Source organism: Passer montanus, unplaced genomic scaffold, assembly GCF_014805655.1.
Source record: "Passer montanus isolate IOZ18808 unplaced genomic scaffold, ASM1480565v1 scaffold35, whole genome shotgun sequence".
In the NCBI taxonomy this organism is placed as follows: Eukaryota; Metazoa; Chordata; class Aves; order Passeriformes; family Passeridae; genus Passer; species Passer montanus.
In genome coordinates this window covers 6434865-6451426 of record NW_024368263.1, presented here as the reverse complement: position 1 = coordinate 6451426, position 16562 = coordinate 6434865, and the positions used below count along the sequence as shown (strand labels likewise).

The window sequence follows — 16562 nt, the reverse complement described above, 5'->3', positions numbered from 1 at the left end:
AGATACACTTTCAGCAGATTGACTTAAATGCCAGTTGGGTAATAGAGCAAGAAGAAAAACCATAATCTTTTTCTTTGGAGCAGAGATTCATTTAAAGCTGAAATATGACTAATTACCACAACTGAACTTGTGATACCCCTTGCACTTGTTAATAGACTTACTCTGTTAATGTCTCTGTGAATAGTTGTAAAACCCAAACAAAGAAAAAAAACCCCTTTTTGTATTTTTAAGACAAATACAATCTTTTGTTGTCTCTCACAAACAAAATAAATAAATATATGAAATACCAATTTACACCACGCAGCAGTAGTTTCAAAGAAAAATTTGTATTTTTTGTGGCTTTTCTACAGAAGCTTAACATAACTGAAATAGTTTAAATTGTTTTAAAAACTCCGTTTTGCAGAAATGGGAATGAGGTTCCATTATGCAGCAGGGAAATGAACCATGGATTCCTGATTACAGCAATACCTGGCATTACTATTATTAGTTGTAGTGTCAGCTGTTGCTTAGCAGAAGTATGTCCAAGACAAAAATGTAAAAAAAAACCCTTTAAATTCTGCAGTTTAACCTTAAGGAAGTGCAGAGAAGGAAGCAAATGTGAAGGCAAGGAAAGGAAGGAACTGGGCTCTGTCCTCAGCAGGGTCGGTGCGAGCTGTCAGTGCCACACGTTTTAAAAATAATACAACACATTCTTTCTGTTCATTGTGTGTTGTTACTCATCTTCAGTTTGTTCCAAATCCTGAGTCACTTTCACAAATCTGTTTTTAACGGGTTTTAACCAGTCAGTGAGTTTCAGAACAAATGCATCCGTTGGGTTTCCAGCTGTAGAAATCCTCACCAACCGCATCCACCGAACTCGGGCAGCCCAGAATTTAACAGTTAACAATGAATGCAAAGTCCAACCTTTAGCTCTAGGGGTGGATAATGATAAAATAAAGGGCAAGCAGATTGCTGGGGAGATGGGACAAAACCCCATTTTCCTCGGTGGTTTCTGCTGTGGATGTGCTGAGCCTTTGGTGGAGGCTCTGGTGTCCTTGCACAACCCAGGTCAGCTGCTCCAAACTGGCAGAGCCTGGTCCTGTCCTGGAGCTGCAGTTCAGGCCCTTCCCTGGCTGATTTCCTGCTCACCAATCCTTGGAATATTTTGCTGCATCGGCATAAAAACAGTGTAATGTGCCCAGGAGGGAATGCTTGGATGGGAAAATGCATTTGTGCCTGCTCATCCAGGAGTGTCTGCAAAAGCAAGGGTCTGGTCCAGGGCAGGAATGGGCAGCTGGAAAGGTTTCCTTCAGCAGAGCTGCTGCTTTGTGCCCACGTGAAGCACCTGTGCAACTACAGCTCCTTTCTTCAGCAGGGTTTGACAGGCTGAGCTTGTTTTTATCTCGTTTTTATCTTGTTTTTAGTTGTTTTCTGCCCATCAAGCACAGTCAGTCTGTGTCACAGGAGAATTCTCGCGGCACTGCAATTGTAGGCTTTGGGTATTGTAGCTTTGCCCTCCAATTTGAAGGAATGTTTTCACCCAGACTGGTGAATAAATTGATTTCCTGAAGAAACTTTCTATGGAAAGAGTCTGGCTGGAGTCTTTTGTGACCTCTCACATTCCCTGCCTCTCTCCTGGCCATTTGCCTAAGACAGTTCAGTCCCTTTTGAAGCCCATTCTCCACTGACTTTAGGAATTACATATTTGCAAATTAATCGTGATAGCTTTAAAGCAAAGTTCCAGCTACACTGAAAATCCACAGTGCATCCAGGTATTAATGCAAGTTTGCTCTCTTCTCTTGTAGTTTATTGATGTATGATACTGTTCTGTGTGTGGGATGCACTTGTCCAAACTTTGGAGCCTGAAATTACTTGTACATTTATTATACCCCTTCAGCATAACTCATGCAGAATTCATCTGCTTGCATGCCACTTGGAGCCTCCTGGAATTTGTTATTTTCCATCTGCATCTCTAACAGTGTCACATTGTTTATAGAGAGAACATGCAGTTTTCTATAAATCACTTGCTTTCATACAGTTTTACTGCATTATTTTACTCAATTTGTGAAGGATTTAAGCACCCTGCAGTGTGCAGCATTACAAGGCATAAAGTGATTGAAAATAAAAACTATTTTTGGCTGAAATAATGGAATATTCACCATCAGAAATATGAAACAGCATTTAAGTGTGGGTGAGATGTAATGAATGAGCTGCATTATGTAAAAGGGTATTACTCAAGCTATTAATTATAACGACTTAAATTCAAATCTTGCAAGGGGAAAAAGTGGCTTTTTTATCTTGCTCCAGACTAGCTGTGGAATGATCTTTGTTTCCAAACTGAGATCTAATGAGCAGCATTGCCAAGTAGAGGCACTGTTCTGTTAGAACTTGGACATTGAACATTGAATATTGAATTCAGCATTGAATTCTGTGATTTGGGAAGCAAGAGGTGTGAAAACACAGACAGGAGCTCTGAGGAACTGCTGCAGTGGGGTGACTTGCATCACGTACCCTGTCCAATAGACCTGGAGGTTTTGTCCTGCTTTCAGTTTTCTTCTTTTCCCATTGTCACTGCCTGTGCTTTAGAGCCCAACAAAGAAACTTGTGCCCCTGAAGTGCTTTAATTTTGATCTCTGTGTCATTTCCCAGTGGGCTCCTGGGAGCCACTCACCAGCCCTGCTGACATATGTCCTTTGTCACCATTATTTGTGTTTTCTTGCCTTTGTGGTGCTGTCCTTGCACAGGTGGGCACAGCCCTGCCTGCAGAGGGGTTTGTCCCTGTGGCTCGTGGCTGGCAGCAGCCCCTGGGCTGTGCTGCCCTGCAGGGCTGTGCCCCTGTGCTCTGTGCCACCCACTGACTGCTCCCAGGTGTCACCTGGGGCTGTGTGCCACAGCCAGTGCCTGCAGTAATTACATATCCTCTGAACAGAGAGAAGCATGGTTCTCCCAGGAAAATCCTGGGAAGATGTGTAAAAGCTGTAAGAAACTTAGACGAAAAAATTCAAACAATTATTATCTCTCTTTCTGTAACCATTGTTTATAGACATAGTTCTCTAGAGTGTGCTATTCATAGTTCACCAGTAGTGTGAGAGAAAATTCCTAAAAACCAATCAAGTCTTAAGTCCACCATTATTTCTATAAGAACTGTAAATTTCTAACAATAAAGTGTCTTTTCATACCTTCTAATAACAGAGTCTCTGTATCACCTTTAGCTGTCCCCAATACCCCTTCAGTAAAAAGTGCTGGCTTCTGTTGGTTGAGGTTTTCTTTCCCTTGCTTCCCCTGCTCACTGAAGTCCAGCAGAGTGCTACAGTTAAGCAGAGTCCAGTGATACATTTCTGACATGTTTAATTCTTTCTGCAGAAAAATAAAATAGATCCTTTTAACTTATCCTCAGACCTAGTGAGATGATTTATTTATATAACACCTCTAGCAATGACTTAACACTTAAAATGGATACATCCACAAGTACTTTTATTAGTTCTGGAATAATATGACATTTCAGGCACCCACAAGTGTATTATGGAGACTTTGTTAAGCTGTAGTTTCTAATTATGTTAAATGCATATTGTAAAAAAATGCATTGCTTTTTTGCAGTGTAAGTAAGAAGGGGGACAGCTGGTTAGGGGAAATTGTTATTATTCAGGTCAGACAAACTTTAAAGTTCAAAAGGAAGTGGCTTCAGTGGTTTTCTTTTTTATTAATAAAGTTGTTTTATTTTTAAACCCCCATGAAAAATAGAAGGATTTCTTATTTTAATTGTTAGTAGTCAGTGCTTCTAAAAACTGACAACCTGAAGATTAAACTTTGGCTCTTGTTTTCCTTACCAAGGTATAGATTTGATGTTTAATCACACACTGCTTTAATTTTTTTTCAGTTGCTTTTATGCCCTTTATGACCTCACTTCTAAAGTTCCTATGCCAGGCAGTAAAACCTTGAATAAAACCACTCTGCAAAGACAGTAATGACAGAAATTGATTTGCTTCCCTTTTTCTCTGCAGACCCTTAATGCATGTTCTGTGGTGAGTGGGAATGAGTTGAAATCTCATCTTTCTTGTAATTTTTTTATTTTGGCTTGAGTCATGGCTTACTGAATTCCAGGCCCTTACTGCTGTTTGAAAATTCTTGGCCTGTTGGAAGCAATATTCTCGAGTGAATGTCAGCTAATTTATCACTGACATTCGTGCCTAATTTTTCATTTGTGCTAATATATTGCTTTTAGTAAATACATGGGAGAGGGAATAGTGTTTACCTTTCCATATCATGAGAATACTACTCAGTCTATCTGACAGAAACTAAGAAATGCTGTTTATATTGCTGCTTCAGTGAGCCAGGAAAGACTGCACAAATATGTCATGAGCATGCAGTGGAAAATGCTCTTATACAATTTTCACAGTCAGGGTTTTATATGACTTAGTAACAAGAATAGCCATGATTGTTTCTAAGGATGAAGAGCTCAAACATAGACTAAATTTTGGGGAGCATTTTGAGATAATTATCAGGTTTTATGAGTGTTGTCTCCGCTTAAAAATGCGTTGAGATCTTTGTCAGCCACATGGACGCAGTGAAGAAATCATCTCAGTTCTTTGACCTAATCATGCCAGAAGGGTTGAGTTTCAACACTGATACAGGTTTTTGTCAGGGATACTTTCCCTGGTATAAATCTCAGCTACTCTGGTGGTCCTGCAGTTCTATTTCTGTGCTGTCTGAACTTCCATGTGCTGTGTATTGAGCTAACTTGGGGAACTGCTTCAGCTAAAACCTAACATAGCCAAAAAAATGCACTGCCTAAGTGTTTGGACGTAGAAACAAGCAGGCAGGGCCACTGGTTCTGACAGCAGTGTGCCATATGTCAAAGTGAAGTGGTTCTTTAACCATGAGTGAGGAAATGATGGCTCTGTCAGCTCTGCCTGAGGATGTGCTGCCCCAGGAGAGCCAAGAGCTGAGCTGGGCCAGTGCTGAGCCAGGCTGGGCCAGCTCAGGAGGGCTGAGAGCTGAGCTGGGCCAGTGCTGAGCCAGGCTGGGCCAGCTCAGGAGGGCTGAGAGCTGGGCTCAGAGCCAGAGCTGAGCTGGGCCAGTGCTGAGCCGGTGCTCTCAATTCATCTTCAAAATGTACCTTCAGAAGTTACAGGGAGAATTCACAAGTCTGTAGTGACGGGACAAGGGGCAATGGCTTCAAACTGAGAAGGTTTAGATTAGAAATTAGGAAAAGTCCTTCCCTGTGAGGGTGGCAGACCCTGGCACGGGTGCCCAGAGCAGCCCTGGATCCCTGGCAGTGCCCGAGGCCAGGCTGGACAGGGCTGGGAGCAGCCTGGGATGGTGGAACTGACCCTGCCATGGCACACGGTGGGACAGGATGATTTTAAAGTCCCTTCCAACCCAAAACAGTCCATGGTTCTGTGATTCTACCTGGTCAAAAATTCCACTGTTTCCTGTTGCCATAAGGTTTTCTTGCTGGAAACCTCCCCATCTCAGCTCCTGCTTTGTTTTGAATTTATTTTTTTTTTTCATTAAATGGTTTACGGCAAATATAAATCATTTTTTCATAATTAAATGGCATGTTTCCATGGTTTCATATTTTGTTATTTATGTACTGCCAACCTCTGAGCCCACAGGTACTTCTTATAAATATCACTTTTGCTCTTGGAATGAATTACTGTAACTTATGTCTTTTAGTCAACCATGAAATTTTGATAACTTACAAACCTACAAAATTAATCTGCTTGTTATGAGTAAATAATATACCCACCAAACATACTGTGGAAAAGAAATCTGAGGGTGAATATTCTTAATTCTTTAATTGGTTTCTCAGTGTTTTGTCTCATGTGTTGTCTTACATTGGCAACAAATTTCTAACAGTAATTAGTCTAATCTGGAGTTCACATTTTTTGTGTATGTTGTTTTTCTTCCTGAGAAGTTGCAGTTTCTTTGAGATGAAATGTTTGCAGTGACTGATGAGAGCAGGAAGGCAATATTGAAGTTTCTAGCAGATGACCCCTTAATAAGATGTATGTAATTGGATAAGACTTGCAACAAATATTGGGCATCTGTTGGGTAACATGGAAATAATGAAGAGAAACAGGAACTGGAAAAATTTTAATTAACAAAATCTTTGCAAATTCTTGATATAATACTACTGCTGAAAGAGAATGGGTGGATAGAGTTTAAAAAACTAGCTTGAATTCTTTGAGAAAAGTGTCTAAAGGAATTATTAGCTGGTTTTAGTTAGTAACCAGGAATTATCAGTTGGTTTTATTAGCAATCTTTATGTGCAAAAAGAGCTGAACTTATCTTTTCCCTCCATATCCTTTGAAAATTTCAGCTGTGTCTTTCTAACCTTTCTGTTTTAAAATGCTCTTCTCTATTCTAGACACACTTTTGGTAGGTTTAGACAGGCAGAGAATAATTACTGGCAAAACAAACCAAAATAATGGGTGGTTTTGTTTTCTTGGAATGGAAGGTGTGGAGGCCTCAGGGCAGGGGTGGCTGCTGGCTCTGTGAGGCTGTAGTCATCCAAAAACCTGGAGAGGAGAGCAGGTGAGAGGCTCATTTACCACAGAGCAACACGAGCTGCTGCTGTGTGACACCTTCTGCCATCATCCCACCCCCTCCTTTGCACCTTGCAGTGGATCACTTCACATCTGAAGTCATCTGCTGATCATCTGTCCCCTCAAAGCCTCTCAAGTCTCCCCATCCAAATCTCCAGTGAGGATTGTGTCCCAACAGGTATTGCAGGAAGTTTATTTCTTGTGGTTCAGTGCTTAGGGTATGGCTCTGTTGGTGTTTTGAACAGCTTGTGTCATCCTGGCCTCACTTCTTGCCATCCTGAAGAAAAATAAACATTATCTGGCAATAATTAAATTGGTGTGTGGCTTGTGTTTGCTGGCAAGGGAGGTTCATTAATTTTGTTAGCATGTTATAGGGTTTCTCAAACACAACTGAAAGCCTAAATTCAAAATATCCCAAAACACTTCAATGTTCAGCTCTTGGCACTCAGCTCTGGAATTTCACTTACTGTATTGGTGTCCTTACAAACTGTACTCGCAGGAAATGCTTTGGTTTACAGCTGGGTATCATTAAATTGTGAAGTAAGATGCTGGGAACAGCAAGCTATGAGGTTGCTACTGAAGGGTTCATGGTAGACCCTCACAGTGTGAGTGTGCTTTCCTTATTCCATTGTTCTCCACACTTGGAGCTGCGAGGGGGCTCAGCCATCCTTGGGAGCGTGGCCCAGGCTGTGTTCAATTGACCATGGGGGTGATTTAATGTCAGGTGAAAGATTAAGAAGCCACATAAGTATTTCAGAAGCTTGTGTTCATGCATTCCCCCGAGAGACCAGAGCTGTTTTCAGCTTGGCTGGCAGCGAGGAGCAGCTCTGGGCCAGGCTGTGCCCAGCTGGTCCTGAGCTTGGGGGTGGATGCAGAACTGGGAGAAGGCACCGTGGGACACTGGCTGCTCTTGTAAGAGCAAAACCATTGCTCTTGGTTCCAGAGGTGATTTACTCACTGAGAACCTCATTTTTCCTGCTGCACGATGTGACTGTGGGACATTCTCTTGTAGAGGCTGCCACTGTGATTTTCCAAAAGCTCTTTGCTTGCTGTCAGTTTCTGGCATTCAAGCTGTATTACAGAACAAGCAGCTGCATTCTGGAGAGTTGGTTTCAGCTTGTATCCCATCATTTTATACAGCTTTAAAATATGTACAGCCTGTGCTCCTTCCTCCTGTTCCCCCTCCCAGCCCTTGGGTTTGTGCTGCCTCAAACTGAAGGAGCTGCTCTGTTTAAGACATCCCATTTCTGCAATTGGGGTCATTCTGAAATAGCTGAAAAATCTGAAGAGCAACTGCTCAGCGTTCCCAGGAAGCAGTTCTGGGCTCTCCTATTGTGCTGGCTCTTTAATTGGAAGAGCTGTGCTGTTCCTCACTGCTGAGCCTGTGCTCTGCTCCAGAGAGATGAGAGCAGCACCCAGAGGGGCTTTGTGGCTGCAGAAAACACATTAACAGAGCAGCTTCTTCAGCTGAAGTGAATTCAAACTGCAGAAGTGATAGGAAAAGTCTGTGATTGTGGGTCACCTTTTTTGTTGGTACAAGTTCTCAAAATAGCTATTTCAGCACAGGTTTTGATAGATGGTTTCTGGGTTATTATTCATTTATAAAATGGGACACCTCAAAGGAGAGAGATTAATGGTTTTGTGAAATTTTAGTGAGGGCTTTACATAGAAACAGTGGTCTCTGTCTCAGAAAGTATATAATTAACAAGTAGATTGAAACAGGGCTGAATATTTCATATTACATTAAATCCTCTAATATTTTGAAACCCTTCCTCAGTTTTGCAAATATCGTGCTGAAGTTTTAGTAGAATAAACTGTATCATGTACCTTCTTTTTCCTGTGTGGAAGGCAGAAATGACAAATCTGTTATAATATGTATCTGAATATAGTATTCAAACAGATCTGAATATATTACGTGAGGTATTTTACTAAATCCAAACTGGTTCTAAAGCGTGTTAGGTATAAATTTCTAATTTAAAATGTGCAGGTATATATTTATCATTTTATCCCACGGCACTGCCAGGTCTGCCAAAGTTGTTTGGGTAAATGTAAATGCATATGCATTCCCTGCCAGGCACACAGCCTGTATTTGCACACTGTTGTGGAGCTTGCAAAGCCAGCTTACCAGAGACATCCATCTGTTTTCTACTTAGTGTAAAGGAGTTAATGACCTGAGTGGTTAAGACTGTCCAGACGATCTGTATAATCCTTTCACACAAATAAGATATAACTGTTACTTTCTCTCAAATTAGAAAAAAAAAAAAGAAGAAAAAAGAGAGAAATTAAACAGCAAAGAACAGCAAAGTTTACACTGGTCTTATTTCTGTCCTCCACCTGAGTTTTTTTAGTCTAATTGAACTTGACCAAGCAGAAAATCTACAGCAAGGTCAGAGGTATGAATCTGAGATTAGGCAGAGCAATTATTAGCAGGTAGACATGGACCTTTAGAAATAGGAATCAGCCCTAATTTATCAATATTGATTTGAGGTATTTCTGTACCTTACCCCCGGGGTAGATTTTTGAGAAGTAGCTTGAGTTTTGCAGGAACCACGACAAAAATGAAGGTAGCCCACGAGGCAGGGAATGCGTAGCACTGCACAGGTTAGTGCTGTGTGACCTTGGGGGCTCACAGAAGAGCTTTAGGAAGCTTAGGAACAGGTTGAGGTGATGGGCAGAGATGTTGTTTTTCTTATTCACTGTCTTAGCTTGGAACAGACTGTGTCTTGCTGGGCTCCAGGCTGGTTTAGTCAGAAAAGAGTGGGAAATGCCAAGTGGAAAGATTGCATAAAGCAGTTGTAAGTGTTAGCCTGGCTACTCCCCTGGGACAGCACTTCCTTCTAGGTGGGGTGAAACACTGGCACAAAAGCAAGCTGGTGGATTATAAATTATATATGTTGGAAAAGTTAGGGTAATTTAGTTTTAAAAAATTCTCAGTGGATTCAGTACGTTGGTAGCAGTCAAAGGTAGGGCTGCTTATGACTTGTGTTTGCTTTATAATCTACAGCCCCGGTTACATTTAATTTAAAAGGGATTTTCATTATATTTTTACAAGTTATAATATGTTCAGAAGAGGAGAAAGACAAACATTGTTACATCCTGTATCTTAATTGCTCTTCTTGTTTATCTATTCCTAGTAAACTTATTTAAACAGTACTTATTTAAATAACAAATGCAGTTGGTATTTAATTGATTTATCTATTTTAAAGTACTACCCTATTTCTCTTTACTGTAATTGCTGTATTTACTCTTGGGATGATGTAACACGTGCCACGTTCCTTCATTCATTGCCTGGTGCTGTGCAGAAGGCACAGGGCAGCACAGCTATGGGCCCCTGGGGGAACGCTGTGGCCTCAGTGAGAATGCAGAGTGTGTGAAACTGCAACACAGCAGTGACTCCCTGCTCCAGCCTCCTGCAGAGCCTCTGAAGTGCTCTGGAGCCCTCTGAGAGTAACCCAGAGCAGGTTTTGTTCTTCCTGAACTTCTGTGGGAGCTCCTTAGTCCAGTTCAGGGTCAGCTCTTATTTAAAAGCCCCAAAGCAGGACCCCAACAATAAAAACAGAGTGTACACAGAGTTATTTCCCTCCAGTTTTGCTTCCTCTGGTCTGGGAATAAATAATGCTGAACTCCGTTTTCCTCATGGTGGAAAAAGCCCATTTTTTATTCACATAACTCATTTTTATACAGTTTTACAGACCTCGTGTGTGACTCCAATTGGTCAGTAGCTTTCTTGCCAATTACTTTATTAGTTAGTGACAAGTTGTTACCCTCTATTGATTGGTGATTGAAAGCCCCAGGGCGTACCTGCAGGAAAAGTTGTTTGTGAGAAATTTCATTTTTCCATCTAATAGTGTAAAAACACTTTATACAGGTGCTGGTTGTTTTTCACCCAGGAACAGATTGTAATGTTAATGAACTGCTCACACCAGGATTGCTTTCAGATGGGAAAGGCTAGCTTGACAAGGCCAGCCACTGATTTTAGGAGAGCAGGCTTGATTTCATCAAGCCTTTCTTTATGATTTTTCTATCTTAACTGCAACATTCTGGAACAATCAGTGCTTGAAACCTGGAAACAAATTATGTGCCTGTTGTTATGGGGCACCCAGTAATGCCATGGCAGTGGAGCCACAGCTTTGGGGGTGGTTTAGACAGGAAAAGATGTGATTTCTACACAGGTTAAAATGTTATCCATTTGAGCGGGGACAATAGTCTTGACCATTGCTCAGTGGGCATGGTTGTATTTATTTTAAAGTTGGACTTGATGGTTTTGGTGCTCTTTTCCAACCTTAATAACTGTGTGATTCCAAAAAAGAGTCAAAGATGACTCTAAAAGCCTCATTGATTTCTCTGTAGATGGTAACTGGCAGTTCAGTTGGACTCTCTGCAAATACATTCCCTCCACCCTTTAGGTTTGCACTGAATCTGTTTTATTGAATAAATAAATACTGTGGTGTAGTAGAGCTATTTATATCTAGTGGAAAGGCTCACCTACTCTGTTCTTTTTCTTCCAAAAGTGGGAGTTTACAAGTGATTTAAAAAAAAAAATAAATCTCTTGACCTTTTCTAATAGTTCTCAGTTGTAAAGCATGTGACTTTTGTCTTGATATTTTTTATCCCTTGTTCTTTGGAATGCTTCTGATTGTGGAGCTCTTCAGACATATGGCTGAGTGATGTGTGGGCTCAGCAATGGCTTTTCTTCTTTATAGATCATCTAATAGAGAAGGTTGCTTCTGTTTCTGTTATTTATGATTGCAGTACTTCACTTTGGTCCCATCCATCTGGGTCATATATGCAAGCCATTAGTAGAAGTATTTTTTAGCAGAGAACTCTCACCCGACCATATATCACAATAATATTTTCACTCCTCATAATTTGGAATAAAGCTGGAAATTTACAGTGGAGCCTTGTAACTCCAAGTGACACCAGTACATATATATATATTATTGATAACAACAAGTTTTTCTCAGTGCTCTGCCTGGTCACAGCAGTGTTGGGTAGAATGAATTGCTCTCCATTATGTGCCATAAATCCCACAAGCCCTGTCGAGCATCTTCAGCTTGTTTACTCTGAGAATGCCCTGAGTGCTCCCTGCCAGGTTCCTCCTTGGTTCTGTGCTGCCCAGCTGGCATTTTCTGCTCTCTGGGAGGGCAGGGAGCAGCCAGGGAGATGCCACATGCCAGCAGAGAGCGAGCAGTCAGTCTGGTTTTGCAGCACAAGGCCTGTTTTGTTCTCTGCATCCCTCCCTGTTCCCCTCCCTGGGCTGCAGGGAACCTTTGGCTCCAGCAAGTCCAGAGCTGGAGAGGGGGGAAGCTCGCAGCCAGATTCTATATATACACCACAGATCAAAATCACGCTGTCAAAACACGAAAATACCTCAATAATTTTCTTTTTAATTTTAGCTGTCAGCCTCGAGAGCCACTTTGCTCTCTGCATAATGTGTGCCAGCTCCCTTCAGCTCATGGTAAAGCATAAAGGAACAAATTTCCTGGCAGCCTCTGCAAAGCAGTGTAATACAACTTTCATTACATGAAGGTGGTGAACATAATGTGACTTCCTAACAGCTGCTGTAAGTGATGTGAAGCTCTTAACATCCTCAAAACAAGTAACAAGTGAGAGGTTATTTTTCATCTTTATTCCTAAAAAAAAAAAATAAAAATGGCATGTTGTTTTGGGCAGATGACAATTTGTTTGCACTTAGCTGAACTAAGGAAATTTTTACATGAGTTCTCCAGATCTGTGTTGCTCCATGAAATACAGAAAACACTAAAAACAAATGCTAAAATACAGTCCAATGACTGGATTTCAACTTATAAATGTGGATGTTGAATTATATGTACAGAAATGACGGCTGTCAGATGGATTTCAGTTGACACTTGTTCTTTTCCCTTTGGATTATTTATTTCTGTGTGGAACTGTTTGGTTTTCTTTTGAGTGTTCTCAAAAGGTGAGACAGATCTGATGCTTTTAGATCACCTATTAAGGAACCAGGCTCTTTGGAGATAAGTCACCCTTTACAAATGGGAAATAAAGGAAAAATAATCAAGGCTGTCCATGTTGAGTTGCCCACATCAGCTCCTAGCAAAGGCTGTTATTAGGCTGAGCACAAATTCAGTTTTGAGACTTCAGTAACCAGCACTGAGATTCAAAGTGTTAGCACGCAGTTTTGAGGTGTAGCCCAAGTCCAAAATGATAAATCGTCTGTACTTTGCTTCTTCTGGCAGCTGCATTGTCCTTTCCCTTGCAGTGTGATGAGTGTCCTTTGCAGGGAAGTTCACGGGCTGGAGCAAACAGTGGCACTCCTCTTCCCATGTCTTTATCTCGATGCTTAAATCATATTAAAAACAATGTCACCATTGTCTCTGGTTGAATGAATTCCTTCACACCGAGCTCTGAGAGGCTGTCAGCTCAGAGATAGGACGTGGCTGTGGTGTTTCAGAAATTCTGCCCAAAGTACATGCCCAGATATGCAGTTTTCCTTACACACATTGCTGAATAATGGCAGAGCTGGGGCAGCCACTCCAAGGTCCAAATTGGAATGGCAGGCATTGGTGAAACAGCTCCATTCTACAAATTTTCAAATATTCCCATAATATGTCTCAGATCTTTTGCATTGATTATCACATTATATTTTGCAACTTTAAAAAAACTAGTTAACTTCTTTGTTTTTTGAAGGATATACCAAGATTTAAATTTTTTAAAATTTTTTTGCATGTGGTTTATTACTGAAAACACAAATCAGTCTATTGTCCTTGAGACTGGGAGATCTGGAACCAAAAATATAATCTGAAAGTAAAATATGACTCAGCTGCAAGTAATATTAATGGTAATTGCCACTTAGTGATCTTTCAGTTGGTAGAAAACAAACCATCAAAATGATAATTGCAGGATTCACTGGGATTTGGGTTGATTAACAAACTAGACAAACAAGTGGGCAGCAGCCTCTGAGCCAGAGCTGTGGCTCAAGTGGAGTCAGCAGAGCTAATCTGGAATCAGTGGAGCAAAACCCACTTTATTCCCTTTGCCCAAAGAATGAACATATGCCATGTCGGAAATAGAACAGTTGGAAACAATTTCTGCATGGGATACTGATGAAAAATAGCTGGGAGGGAGAGCAGGGTGATTAGATTTAAAGGCAGACTTAGGGGTGGGGATGAGCCAGGCTGGCATTAATGGGATCAGGCTGTGTCTGCAGTGACCTGCAGGTGCCCCTGCCCACAGCTTCACTGTTTGTTTATAAATAAATTCAAGGGTGTTTTAAATGGGAAAGAGAAGTTAAAGTTGCCTCGTGCAATCAGCTCTTTAGAACAATTTAGTAAATTTAATATGTTTTCTCCTGTAGTTGAGGAAATTTAATGTTTGCAGTTGTTAAGCAATTTAAGTCTATTTTATTCTTGAGATTTGGGAAATAATGTGTTTTTATGTGTTGGAAATGCAAAATTTCAAGTATACAGAGAATGCATTGCCTATAAACAAGCTGTGAATTACTTTTAAATCATTTCATTATAGTCTCCTGACTCACTGTTCGATGGCACAGTGTTTATTACAAGGTTTTTTCAATCTCAAAGCTTGATTGTCTGTTTCATTGAAATGTGGACCAATTTCAAAATATCTGAACTAAGTTTAATATTATGAAAGAACCCATAGTGGGGGTGAAAAGCTGGAATACTCACCCTTAAAGTAAGCACCCTCAAGGAAATTGTTCTTTTGCTGTGGTTTGGAGGGACCTGTGTGACAACCTACGGCCTCAATCCCATGGCAGGAACTTTTTTATCTCAGAAAGAAAAGTTCTTTGAGATCATTCATAAATTTTAAATGGGTTTCACATTGCAATCAGGAGCTAATTTTCTTTTCCCATTATCTCCTGCCATTCTGTGCTATGAGAACACTTTGTTCTCTAGAGCAGCCTCACTGACAGAGAGCTCTGGTCCCTCACAGAAACAATTAACTGGGAAAGATTTGGATTTTTGTAGAGACCTTCCCCAGGCGTGCAGGGGAGCAAATCCCACACCCAAGGATGGGTTTCGTTCCAGCTTCACATTCCTCACTTCTGCCTCCTGGATGCACATTGACAGTTCCTGTGACAGAGCAGGATTGAGATCCAGGAAATGTGGCTTTGTAGAGCTGCTCATCCCACGCTGTGTTTGAGCACTGTGGGCTGTCTCCAGCATTAAAGATTTATCATTGTGTAGAGCCTCTTGGTTTTTAAATGTGAATGGTTATATCCTCTTTAATCACAGTGTTTGCTTGGTGTCTTGTGTCTTTATTTTACATGGCACTCTGCTTGCTTTCCTTGACTTACAGGTGAAATATTTAAGTTTTATTTTATATTTTTTATAAAATAAAAAAAAAGGGAACACCACCACCAACCACTCTAACTGTTGTTTCCCCTTTTTTTGCCAGTTTGCTGTTTTGTGGTTCACAAGAGGTGCCATGAGTTCGTCACCTTCTCCTGTCCTGGGGCTGACAAGGGGCCCGACACTGATGTGAGTACATTGACATTTCAGACCCTGCTCTGCTCAGATTTATATTGTTACACCCCCGAGAGTGGATTACAGACAGGATCAATGGGTTCTTCACGACAGATAATTAAGTCCAAGTGGGTTTTAACAGTTGTGAAGTGAACATTTATGGACTGAAAAATCTATTTTTGGTAAGAGCAGTGAGCTTGAGTGTGTGACCAAGAACAGTGTCCTCAGAATGTGACAGCCCCGAGGCGTTCACCCAGCCATGAATCAGCATTTTATTTTCTTTTCTTTATGTTGGATGTATTTGACATTAACAATTCCCAGAAAGGCTGAAGCTTTCTCTGGGCTTTCTTACTATCTATCTTATCTCAAAGTGTATCTTTTGAGCTGTCTCTGGTCCTTGTCTCACTGCACACAAAGATCTGTAGCTCCAGTTAAATGACAATTTAATCTTGAGCCAGCTGGCTTACTGGGTTCTTATTTTATTTTCATGTTTGAGCTAGTCTAGGAGTCTGGCTACTCCCATTCCATCCTGCTCTGTCAGTACTTCTGTAGCATTTTTGGTCCACAACCAGTTTTTCCTCTCCACACATCTGCCTGCCTGGTGAGACACATGTGCAGGATCTTTGTGTCACCCTGCTGAAATAATAAACTGATCTCGTTTGTTCACATAAAAATAACATTTCTTTGGGTTTTATAAATCCCACTTTACAGTGAAGTAATTTAACATCTGCTTATGGGAACAATACATTCCAAGTGTTCTTTGTCTGAATGGCTTTGTTTTGTTTCTTATCACATATTCATGCTCTAGATTGTAGGCTATTATCTCCTCTGATAAAATGCACCAGAAGAATTTTCCTGCTAGCTTTTAATGAGCTTCTCATGAATTGTTTCAATATGCCAGCCAGGAGGTCAGTGAACAATATATGGGCAGAAGCCACAAGGGGTTTTGGAAAATTTTAGATATTAAAAAGTTCTCTCATCTTTAAATTTAAATATGGGGAAATGTTGAAGAACTGAGAAGAATTTTTAAAACTTCCATTTTAATACATTTCACATAATTTATATTTAGGTGCAGAAGAAAAATGCTAAAGTTAGAAGTGTAATTAAGATAGCAGTGTTCAGTATCTCTTGTTTAGCTGATACAGACCTTTCTAAAAAAACACTTGTTAGGCAAGAGCAAGAAACCAAAATTGTTCTTCAAACCTTTGTTTTCTGAAAGTTCCTGATTTCTTTAAGCTTTGCAGTGGGGCATTTGGCTCTGTAAATGTAGTTAACAGCTAAAGCAGGCTTCTGGAGTTGGGGAGTTGTGTATTTGAAGTGTCTTGAGCTGCAGAGAGGCTGAAACCCGGGTCAGCCCTGTGTGGGTGATGTTCTCACCCTGACCTGGCTGGAGATTGTTGATGGCAAAACCCCTGTAGGGCCCAAAGGGGCCACAATTCCAGCAAAAGTCTGAACAGTTAAAGATATCTGCTGAATTCCTCGTTCTCTGGATATAGTTCATACCTGTAAGCAGTGATCCGTAGGTATGAGCTATGTACCTACATTTTCTGATCAGGAGATGATTTCTGAT

The 16562-nt window shown here is 40.8% G+C and overlaps 1 protein-coding gene across 2 annotated transcripts in view; it reads left to right on the top strand.

Annotated features, from left to right (window-relative positions):
• PRKCA (protein kinase C alpha) overlaps positions 1-16562 on the top strand; it is a 146482-nt gene that overhangs the window by 43605 nt on the left and 86315 nt on the right. For both annotated transcript variants that reach the window (XM_039715914.1, XM_039715915.1), the window contains exon 3: positions 14925-15007. In XM_039715914.1, the coding sequence (XP_039571848.1) occupies positions 14925-15007 (83 nt within the window). The remainder of the gene's footprint in view (positions 1-14924; positions 15008-16562) is intronic.